This window comes from Choloepus didactylus, chromosome 1, assembly GCF_015220235.1.
Source record: "Choloepus didactylus isolate mChoDid1 chromosome 1, mChoDid1.pri, whole genome shotgun sequence".
Lineage (NCBI taxonomy): Eukaryota > Metazoa > Chordata > Mammalia > Pilosa > Megalonychidae > Choloepus > Choloepus didactylus.
In genome coordinates, this window is record NC_051307.1 from 136,333,357 (window position 1) to 136,345,721 (window position 12,365).

Below are 12,365 nucleotides of genomic sequence, written 5' to 3' on the forward strand. Positions count from 1 at the left end.
TCAAAGAAGCAGCCTAGTAGAAACCTGATCTCTAAGCAAAAAGCATCAATTTATTTAATTTTCAAGAAATGCTCATTCTGCTTAGATTGTTTAGAATACTTTTTATTGTACCTAAAAACTTGCAATAAGGCAAAAGAGAAGATTCAAAAGTGGTTTTATAATATAAGATGGATGAAACCTAACATTTATAGTATAAAGTCTGATTCTTATTTTTGCATGATTAATCAAAATTGTCTTTAAATGACAACTTGACATTTTTTGAATTGTACTAAAAAACACTACTGTGTATCTTTTATGTATATTTTTATTATCCATGTATCTTTTAAGTTAACACAGATATTTTTATGATTAGCTTTATTAACAGTATGACATTTTCATGCATTTAAAAATTTTACACAGGTTTTAATATTCACAATGTTCAATTCAGTTCTAATAAAATATCCAACCTACTTAAATGAGAAAAGAATGAATGAGATTACCTCTTTATATAATCAGATGAATTCTTTTTAAGAGTCAGAAGTTAACATTGGGCTTTAATAACCTACCTTTCTAATGTTACTGTCAATTCAACCATATGTATATTACTTAGGCCACAGGACTACCCATAAGCCTTTCTTGTCGGAGAGCAATTAATCTCTTGAACCACTTTTCCTCAGCCTCGGCTTTCTCAATAAATAACTGAAACAAGAAAAAGACAGAGAAAAAAAATGTTATTGTCTGTCAATAATTTGGATTTGACCTTATATGATACAAACACATTTACAGAATACATCTTTTGGGACAAGATTTGGACATTGTTTAACTCCTAATGACTTCTTAATTGAAGCCTATGCACTTGGAATTAATAATGCTCAGAAATTCTGGGAGTAAAAGGCAATCAATGTCATTAACAATTTTGTGCCTTAGATTTGTGAAGTCCATTTCCTGCAGCTGTTCTTACAGACACAGAATTACACAATTTCACAAAAGAAATAGCAAAACAGGATGTTAGTGACATGTTCATGGTCAATAAACAAACTAGAGCTAAACCAGAATTAGACCTTTTAGTGCTTGCCTTTTAAAAAAAACTCTTTTCTTTGACTATTTCTCTCAACCATAGGAAAGAATACTGCTAGAAGTCAGACAACATGAGTTGGAGTATACTGGATTCAAATATATGAGACACCTCTAAGAGTTGGTGGCCAGCTGTCTATTTTTGCAATTAGGAGCACATAAACCCATTTCCTCCAATTGTCTTCTTGTTGCCAGCTCAGAAGGAAAACAGTTCGAAATAATTTCAGTCAATCAGATTTCAATTATATTCTGAAGGTTTAAGGATCTTACATTTGGATGGGCCAGAGAATTGTCATCTTGGTACTTGATGGTGGTAGGGATACTGCTAGGATCTATTTCCTTTTCAACGCTAGGTGGATCAGCAACTACGGATACCGGTCCTGATGTTGCAGTTGCATGCTTCACTTCATTAGGTTCCACTGACTGAAAGACACAACACATCTTATTAATTGGGGCACAATATACAATTAGAGTTTTGCTTAAATTAAACTTCTGATTTTGAATAATAATTGCTCAGTTATTTTTCTTTGAGATTATACCCATCTCAAAAATGTCCTGGGTTTCTGGATGAGATACAACTATTCCTAATACAAAAAACAAACAAACAAAAAACAAAACAAAACAAAAGACATTCCAGAAAAAAGTTGGGAAAATATCACTTCTTAAGATTAGCATATTTTTTTTTGCTCATCATTGAAATATATGTTTCATAGATCTAAATCCTATTTTTCAAAATAAGCTTGCAACAAATCTCTAGCAGTTTGTTGGCCTCTTGATGTATAAAAAAAGTCAATTCAAAGGTTTTTTTTTTTTAAAACAGCTTTATTGAGCTATCATATAATAAAATTCACCCCTTTAAAGTATATAATTCAATAGGTTTTAGTATATTCACAGAGTTGTGCAACCATCACCATAGTTGATTTTAGAACATTTCTATCATTCCCCTCCAAAAAACATGTAGACATTAGCATTCACTTCCCATGTCCCCCTAACTTTCCTATTCCTAGACAACCACTAATCTACTTTCTGTTGCTTGTGGATTTGCCAGTTCTGGACATTTCATATAAATGGAATCACACAATATGTGATTTTTTGTGACTGACTTCTTTCACTTTAGCATAATGTTTTCAAGGATAGTCCATGCTGTATCATGTATCATTACTTTGTCCCTTTTTATGGCTGAATAATAAGCCAATATAGGTATATACCACATTTTTTGTTTACTTATGCACCATTTGGTAGACTCAAAGGTTATACTTAAGAATTTTTAACAAATACTATAAAAGTTTGAAAAACAGGTATGTCATATCTTTGATAAAAAAAAAGATTCTAGAATTTCTCTTCCTTCCTGCAAAGTTCAGACACTCAATTCATTCACATTTACTGAATGCTCACCATGTGCCATGTGCTATGCTAACTGCTGGGGACACAAAGACTAATAAATCATTGCCCTGCCTTGAAGGAGCTAGCAGTGTAGAACTTACTCAGGTAAACTGCACTAAGCCCTTCCCTAAGAAAGGACAAGCCCAAGGAGGTGACTGATTATAGGCAAGATTGAAGGGATAATATGATATTGATTAGATGAGAAGCTGAAATTTAAAGTTCAAATTTAAAAAAATCAAGACTACACATGAGATTAATTCCACTACTTAGCCTTGATTTACTTGTTTCTACACCTATTGCTTTTCAGTTTCTACTTTCTTCTGACATCTATTTGTGAATATCTACTTCTATGAATAAAGAACAAAACAGGTATCACGGGGGAAAACATCTAGAGAATGAAATATACATGAATTAGTTAATCCTTTTTTAGAATAATTTATCTTAGAATTGAAGATACATCTATTTAACCAGTATTTATTGAGAACTACTCATTGCTAAGAACTAGGTACACAAAGGAAAATAAAACAGATATAGTCCATATCTAATTGGAGATTACAAATTCTACTGGGGTTGACAGATTATTAACAAATAAAATATAAAATATAAAATAGCACATAATCATAAATTGTACTAGTTGAAGGTGCTGACAAAGAGACCAATGTGAGTGAGGAGGGGTAGCAACACCTACTTTACATTGGGTGGCTAGGGACATTGTCTCTCAGAAGGTGACATTTAAGTTAAGACCTGAGGAATGAGGAGGAAACAGGTATGTGAAGAGGAAGAGGAAGAGTGCTCTGGCACAGGGAACAGTGAGTGAGTGCACAGGTTCTAAAGAAGAGCCTGGAGTGTTTGAAGATAAGAGAGAAGGCCAGAGGGGCTGGTGTATAGTGAGCAAAAAGGAGAGACGGACATCAGAAGCCCAGAACCCGGGTCTTTGCCTCCTTAGCTCAGCCACGCCACCACCTGGTTTGGGTATCACCTTCCACTCTGCAGGAAAGTATCCCTAGGTAGAAAGTTGGGGTAATTGCGGGGCTCCTCTTTTGTGTTTTCCTTCTCTCAAGGATCATCAGTCTTACACTGCCTATTGTTTGATATCTTAAAACAGTGCCTCATAGACTGTCAAGTTCTATTGTATATGGTGGAAAAGCAAGTTCAACAGAAGTTATTTTGTGGTGGCTAGTAGTGGAAGTCTAATTTACACTTTAAAAAGATTGCTCTGGGTGCTATGTGGGGCCTAGACTATAGAAATGCAAAATGGAAGGCAGGAAGACCAATTAGGGGGCCACTGTAATAAAGAGTAAGATAATAGTAACTTTGATTAAGGCAGCAGCCATGGAGAGGTGAGAAAAAGAATAAAATTCTGAGCTATTTTAGAGATGATAATGTGAAGAGCTACTCCTTTTTTTTTTTTTTGGCATGTAAGGCATTTTATTCAAACAACAATAATACTCTGTAAGTTATTCATTTTTATGCTAATAGAAGGTGGTCTGCATTCAAAGAAGAGATTTATGCTTTTGTAGACATGAGGGCCCTGAAGTCTAGCTATCTGAGCAGTCATCATGCATGTTTAGGAGTTCTTAAAAAGTAAGCTAAATCTAATCTAAAATTGTTTTCAAACATAGAGATGTTTATAGATACAAAATCTAACCATTAATGCTGTTAATGTTAACCATAATGTCAACTTTTACAGACATATAAAGAAAATTTATTAAATTTGATTTGGCTGTTTTTTTTCTTAATTTTGCAGCCATACTTGTTTTTCCAGGTCTCAAACATTTCTAGGTTTCCAGCACACTGGGACTAGAATGCTCACGGTCCTAAGTGATATTTTAGTAATCTGTTATAAAACTGGGGGCATGTAACATTAAAACCCAATATTCTACAAAGAGGAAAGTGGAGCACGTGCTAACCCAACGAGGTACAAGACATCACCTTTTGGTGGTCTATGTTATCTCAGAGAATGTAAGAGCATATCATTCTGTGTATCTCAGCCAGCCTTGACAGGACTTAGCTAGGAGATTGGCTGTTCATTTTGAACTGCCTTTAAAAAATGTAGAGTGCTATTATTCTAGGTTGTCAAAGATATGATTCCCATATGTTCAGGTGGCAGAGATGACCTTTTATTATAAAAATCAAGCAATCTCATTCTGTTTTTATCTACCTAGCACATTAAAGTTTTGAGGAATAGTTATACAAATATAAGCTGAAACTTTCAGAGGTTAGGATCACAGAGCATGGAAGTCATTATTCAATAATGGGTAATTTAAAAAATTTGTGGGAAGAAAGTTATTAATTGCTTCTTTATTTAAGTGAGCAAAACTAAGAGAAATTTTACCTTGACTACAGAACAAAATCTCAATGTCTATTATCAAACATCTGGCTTTGAGTACTGCTGCCACCTGGTGGTTCAGTCTAGAAAAATTAGTTTTACAATGTACTTTCAAGCAAAAGAACAAATGACCATACTGGACAGCTCTTTACTCACTTCTTGAACACAAGCGGATATCTGCCAGATACTGTAATTTTAGGGTTGAATAACTGATACAAAGCTGATTTGGTACAGTGGTTTAAAAACCAACTGCACCTTGGCTTCTGGAGTTGATGATAGAGCAGAATTATCACTGTCTTTACTCAGACAAGAGAAATATGATTGCAGAGTTAAACTGGTTAAATCAATATGTGATGCAGGAGACACAATGTCTAGCATGTCATTGGTAATTACCACTTGTCTGATAACAGCTCCCTAGCTTACTTGGTGGAATTAACACACTGAAAGAAGGACTATACCAACTGAAGCCTTTTTCAGACATAAAAACTACCAAAGTGTATAGCACTGTCCAAAGAGAACGATGTTGAAACCTGGGTCATGGGTAATTAAGTCCTCAAGAGAGTTAATATTTGCTCTGCATCAGAGATAGCCTGTCAGTCTCCCCATGATCTGGATGAAATGGTCCTCAAGATAATTTACCTCCCTTTGCTAAGTAATGTCCTAATAAATAATTCAGCTTCTTGGGCATCCTGAATCCCTGCCTTACATTGCAGACACAGACATTTTAGAAACTGGAAAGGGATATCACTTTCTAAATTAATAAATTGTCCCTTGGTCTTGTAAATTACAGGTAAGTGTGAATTTATTACCTGTTAGTTCATCACTGTTCTGATCCTCTCGATACATAGTGGATGAAAAAAGTCCAGTTTTGGATGGCTAAGACTTTAGACTGTTATACATTCACCTTGGTAAATACCATATTCCACTACAGGCACCACTTCTTGCTTTTTGACACAAGCTTTCTTTAAACTTCAGTATGAAATGTGCCTTTAGTTTACAATACTGAGGTATCTGATTAACAAAAAAATCATGGGTTCTAGAGTTAGATAAATTTGGTTTGGATGATACTTCTTATCATTAGAAGTTTGACCATGGGTTATAAAATTTGCTGAGCCTCAGTTCTTTAACTACAAATAAGGGTTACTGGGATTTTAGATAAGAAATTACATATGCTAAATACCTGGTATTAATGGTAGTCATTATTATTTAAGTTATTTCAAGTTATTTAAATAGTTTAAAAATGCCTTGTACCACTTATTTAGGGCTTTAATGTTTCTGAGGGGATGAACTGAAACAAACTGGTCCAAGCTTATGTCTGTACATGAGACCAGTAAGTTACAATATAAAGTGAAGAAGAAATTTTTAACTATTTGCTCAATAATACAATAGGCCACCAAGTCTCAAATGAGGAGAATGTTAGAGACTACAGACCATAAAAGAATGATGTAAAACAATCTCTTACCTAACCAAAATGGGAATCTTTGCACCCACAATTCCTCTTAAAGAAGCCACAGACACATGTGGCCCTTGTTATTCAGAACTAGTACCAGTAGTAGCAGCAGCGAAAGCAGCAGCCATTTCTTGAGTATTTACTATGTGCCAGGCACTTTTCTGTTTTTGTTTTTTTTTAAAGGATCTTGTACATCCCTACAAAAACCTCTGTCATGGATATTATTCTCATTTTAAGATAGGAGAGCCAAAGCTGTTCCTAAATATGCTGGATACAGCTGTAAAAGAAAGGGATGAGCTCAAGGCTTCAAATTCCCAATTTGAGCACTACATGAAGGACATGAAAGTTACTATGTGTGCCTTGAAGGAAAATCTTATTTCATGTAGCTGCAGACTTGAAATTTCCGAAAACCAGACCCAGAGTCTCACTGTGGAAGTGGCTGAATTACACTGTACACTAAATTCTCAACCTTGCAGGGTGTCTGCTGTTAAAGTGGTGGCATTGATGGGAAACGAATGGGATCCTAAAAACTAGAATGTGGACATATGGGTTGATAATAATAAAGGTAGGGACATGAAATCCTAGATTCTGATGTATCTTTGCCAGATAAATCTGTAATTATCTGCCCTGAGGAATCAGCCACCCCACCTTCTGTCTGCCCTGAGGAATCAGACATCCAACTTCCACTTGAAGAGAGTAACCCTGCTGTGCCTGATAAACCAGTAACCATCTCCACTGAGGAAACAGCCCTCACTCCACTGTCTGAAGAGATTAATCCTCTTTCATCAGATGAAAATGCAACAGGTCCAGGCTGCTGTGCAAGCTGCTCTGCCACTTGGGCCATATGATCCAGCTGATCCAATGGTGCTGGAAGAGTCAGCGGCAAACAGAATAATGTCTGGAGCCTTATCAGGCCCCTTTTGGAGAGTCACAGCACAAACCCTCAAGATTTTGGAGCAAAATCCTGCCATCCTCTGCAGATAACTACTCTACTTTTGAGAAAAAGCTTTTGGCCTGCTACTGGGCCTTAGTAGAGACCGAACACTTAACCAAGGGCCACCAAGTCGCTCATCATGAACTGGGTGTTGCCTGAGCCACCAAGCCATAAAGTTAGGCATGTACAACAGCACTCCATCATAAAATGGAAGTGGTACATAAGAGATAGGGTATGAGTGGGCCCTGAAGGCACAAATAAGTTACATGAGGAAATGGCCCAAATGCCCACGGCCCCCACTCCTGCCACATTACCTTCTCTTTTCCAGCCCACAGCTACGGCATCTTGGGGAGTTCCTCATGATCAGTTGACTGAGGAAGAGAAAACTCATGCCTGGTTCACAGACGGTTCTGCACAATATACAGGTACCATCTGAAAGTGAACAGCTGCAGCACTACACTGCCTTTGTGGGACATCCCTGAAGGAGAGTGTAAAGGGAAATCTTCCCAGTGGGCAGAACTTCGAGCAGTGCACCTGGTTATTCAATTTGCTTGAAGGAGAAATGGCTGGAGGTGTGTTGGTATACTGATTCATAGGCTGTTGCTAATGATTTGGCTGGATGGTCAGGGACTTGGAAGGAACGTGATTGGAAAATTGGTGACAAAGAGGTCTGGGGAAAAGCTTTGCAGACAGACCTTTCTGAGTGGGCAAAAAACATGAAGACGTTTGTGTCCCATGTGAATGCCTACCAGAGGGTGACTTCAGCAGAGGAAGATGTTAATAATTAAGTGGATAAGATGACCTGTTCTGTGGATACCAGTCAGCCTCTTTCCCCAGCCTCTCCTCATTGCCCAATTAGTTCATGAACAAAGTGGTCATGGTGCTAGGGATGGAGGTTATACATGGGATCAGCAACAGACTTCTATTCTATTCACCAAGGCTAACCTGGCTAGAGTCACTGCTCAGTGCCCAGTCTGTCAGCAGCAGCTGTCAACACTCATTCCCTGATATGGTACCATTTCCAGAGGTGATAAGCCTGCTACCTGGTGGCAGGTTGATTACATTGCACTACTTCCATGACGGAAGGAGAAGCATTTTGTTCTAACTGGAATAGACACATATTTTGGATATGGGTTTACCTTCCCTGCATGCAATGTTTCTGTCAAGGCTACAATCTGTGGACTTACAGAATGCCTTATCCACTGTCATGGTATTCCACACAGCATTGCTTCTGATCAAGAAACCCACTTTGTGGCAAATGAAGTGTGGGAATGGGCACATGCTCATGGCTTACGATGTTCCCCTTCACCCTTCATCCTGAAGCATCTGGATTGATAGACTGGTGTAATGGCCTTTTGAAGACTCAATTACAGTGTGAACCAGGTGACAATACCTTGAAGGACTAGGGCAATTTTCTCCAGGACCCTGTATATGCTCTAAATCAGTGTCCACTCTATGGTGCTGCTTCTCCCATATCCAGGATTCACGGGGCCAAGGAATCAAGGGGTGGAAATAGGAGTGGCACCACTCACTATTATTCCTAGAGATCCACTAGGAAAATTTTTGCTTTTTGTCCCTGCAACCTTAAGCTCTGCTGGTCTACAGGTCTTACATCCAAAACAAGGAGTGCTTCTACCCAGAAATACAACAATGATTCTACTGAACTGGAAGTTAATTCTGCCACCCCTGGCCACTTTGGGCACCCCATGCCTATGAATCAACAGGCAAAGAAGGGAATTAGTGTACTGGCTGGAGTAATTGATCCTAATTATCAAGGGGAAATAAGACTGCAGCTATACAATGGAGGCAAAGAAGAGTTTGCCTGGAATACAGAGGAGCCCCCTGGGTGTCTCTTAGTACTACCATGCCCTGTGATTAAAGTCAATGGAAAACTGAAACAACTGAATCCAGACAGGTCTACAAATTAGAGTGGTTTCTAACATTCTAGAAACTTTAGGAATGAAGGTATTGGTTATCCACTAGGCAAAGAACTACAGCCAGATGAGGTGTTTGCTGAGGGTAAAGGGGATATGGGATGTGTAGTGGAAGAAGGTAGTTATAAATAAATATGAGCTACAACCACATAACAGTTACAGAAATGAGGACTGTAATGGTTATGAATATTTCTTCCTTGTTTTGTTATGAGTATGTCTATATATATACAGAGAGCAAATACCTTTGTTTTCTTCCTTATCTTATCCCCTTATCATATGATATAAGTTGTATTAACTTCATGTCATACTATTTAAGTTATAGGATACCAAGTTTGAGAGCGAATATAACCCAAGGACTTGCACCCTATTCTGGGGACAGTTACGCTGTTTCCAGTTATATGCAGGATAGTTGAGTACTATTAGGTGAAAATATGACTCTTATTGTTTTTATTTAGAGATTAAGTATGGCTTAAGAAGATGTGTCTGGCTGCCAAGCTGGCAAGGGGTGAACTCAGATGGCTAAGAGTTAACTTGGTCAGTTTATGGTGTCCAGTTGTTTGGTCAAGCAAGCACTGGCCTGATTGTTACTGTGAGGATATTTCATGGACTTAAATAATCAGTAAGTTGATTGCATCTCTATAATCAACTGAGAAGATTGCTTTCAACAATGAGGCAAGTTTCATCTAATCAGCTGAAGTCTTTAAAAGGAGAGATGATTTCAACAGTCAGAAGGGAGAATTTCCATCTCTACTTCAGCCAGCTGGATTCTCTTGGGGAATTCATCAAAAACCTTCATCGGAGTTCCCAGCTTGAGGCATGACCTATGGAATTTGGACTTGCCCATCCCCACAGTCACATGAGCCAACTGCTATAAAAATTTTCCTAATATTTACATAATATATTCAAACACACATATACACTACACATATCTCCTGTCAGTTCTGTTTTCCTAGAGAACTCCAACTAAAACAGGGACCATAGATTATTCAGATTGCCTAGTACTGAGCCTGGCATGCAGCACATGTTCAATTTGTGTCTGCTGAAAGATTTATTTTAAAAAGTATATGGTAATTGAAAAGATGCTCTTATCAGTAATAATAAAATAAATACAAATGGAAACAATAGATCGATTTTCACCTATGAGGTCAACAAACAAGAAAAAGTCTGATAGGATTTGGTGCTAATAGGGTGTAAGAGACAGACATCTCCTTGCACCTTTGGGTGGAATTTGGAGGATGACTTGGGCAACACTGGTTAAAATAAAAAATGTTAACATTTAACCAACAACTTTCATTCTTGCAAAATTTATCATCTTAAGATGAACATAATGGATATTGCAAAGGCAGCTTCAAACTTAGAACTACTTAAATATCTAACAACATAGAATAAATGAAAATTATGATGCATTCAGACAGCAGAATGTCATGCTGCTATTTAAATATATTTACAGAGGCAGAGTATTTCTGAATAATGTTAACTATAACTACATCTTCATTATATGTATGTTATTAGAAAATACATACATTTCATAGTAGAATGTTTTTCCTACTAAAGGAATATAATCAAATTTCGGGAAGCAGCCCTGCTAATGAATGGAAGGACACATGACATATTCAACAGAAATAAAACGCCAATCAAAGCTCCTTTTACTAGACTTGATTAAGTGATATTCATCTGGCAAAGAGGATAAATCACCTACCAAAGTAGATATATGTTACTATTTGAGTAATTGTTCTATTGGTGAGGCCCTTTTCTAACCTTTTTCTAACAATGTCACTTTGAAAAGCAAATCTATACACTGAAAAGAAAATGTGTATTACTGTTATAGAACCATCATGTTGGCATCTTTGTGTTCTCAGTGAATTTAAAAACAAAAATGGTATTATTTTTATAGTATATTTTTGTCCAAGTCAAACTTGAACTGATTCTCACTGATTCATTCCTTCTCTCAACACATCTGACTCTCTCTCACCCTACTTCATCTATGTATTAAAAGAAGCACTTACATTTGAGTAAAATCCATTAATAAAGCATCTCTTCAATTGGAATCCAAAGGCTTATTCATAATGCTGGAATAAAAACTTACCTTTTTTACTTCTTTACTTGATCTGAATGTTTGCTGAACAAAAGAATCACTTTCAATAGCCTCAATTTCTTTTACTCTTTTTACTTGTTCTCCCAGGGTAGCTTGGTCTAAAAAAGAGGGTATAATGTCAGTATATTTAGGTTTAAAATTGTTACAACACTGTACCTAAGCAGTGTTCTTTCTTTCTATGAAGAAATTTCACCAGTTATGAAAGTTAACTGGATGAAAATAAAACACATTATAGTTAAATTATAACAGAGAAACTATTTTCTCCCTGAGATCTGCAAATATAACATTCTTGCAAGCTAAACCTCTCATCTTAAACCTAAAACATTGCTGAGGAGGCACTGATATAATGATCCCAGCTAATCTGGTGGGAAGGTATTTTCTTTCTTTTTTTTTTTTTTAACTTTTATTTTTAACTTATTATGGAAATGCATATAACACATATGCAACAAAGGTATCACAATCTGTCACAAAAAACCCCTCTGCACCCATGAACCAGCTTCTATAATCATTAACTTTCTCCTATATTTATTTAACTTATGTCCCCATTCAATTTTTTTTGGTGGGCCTGGGTATTTGAAAGTGAATCCCAGATATCATGTAATTTTAACCCTAAATAATTTAGTTTGCATCTCTAATAGATAAGGACTTAAAATCTTAACTACCATACCATTTTCATACTCAACAAATCTATCAATAATTTATTAATACCATCTTATACGGTTCATGTTTACTTTTCACTGATTGTGTAAAAAAAACTTTTTATAGTTGATTTGTTCACACATTCCACTTGGTTGATAAGTATCCTAAATCTCTTAATCTCTTACAGTCCACCACTCCTTCTCTATCATTGTCATTTATTTAGTGAAGAAAATGGATCATTTATCCTGTAAAATTTTCCATATTCTGAATTTGGTTAGTTGTATCCACATGATGTCATGTAACATGATCTTCTATCCCCTATATTATGTGGAAGCTAGTTGTTAGATCTAGAGGCTTGTTTAGATTCAGATTCTATTTCTTTTGGGCAAGAATACATCATAGGAAGTGCTGTGTAATTCTTATTACATCATACCAGAATGTATTTCTCCCATTTTAAGTAATGTTAAGATTGATCAGTGGGTCCAAGGTGATGTCAGCCTGACCCCTTGATTACAAACTTCTCCATCAACATTTCATTTAATGGTTTT

The 12,365-nt window shown here is 36.5% G+C and overlaps 1 protein-coding gene across 1 annotated transcript in view; it reads right to left on the bottom strand.

The window, feature by feature from the left end:
* Positions 1-217: 217 nt before the first annotated feature.
* The window catches only part of RSRC1 (arginine and serine rich coiled-coil 1), a 511,688-nt gene continuing 499,540 nt past the window's right edge, over positions 218-12,365 (bottom strand). The window contains exons 10-12 of the mRNA XM_037823719.1: positions 11,170-11,276; positions 1,324-1,476; positions 218-678 (exon numbers count right to left, since the gene is read on the bottom strand). Coding sequence (XP_037679647.1) covers positions 586-678; positions 1,324-1,476; positions 11,170-11,276 — 353 coding nt within the window. The 3' untranslated portion in view covers positions 218-585. The remainder of the gene's footprint in view (positions 679-1,323; positions 1,477-11,169; positions 11,277-12,365) is intronic.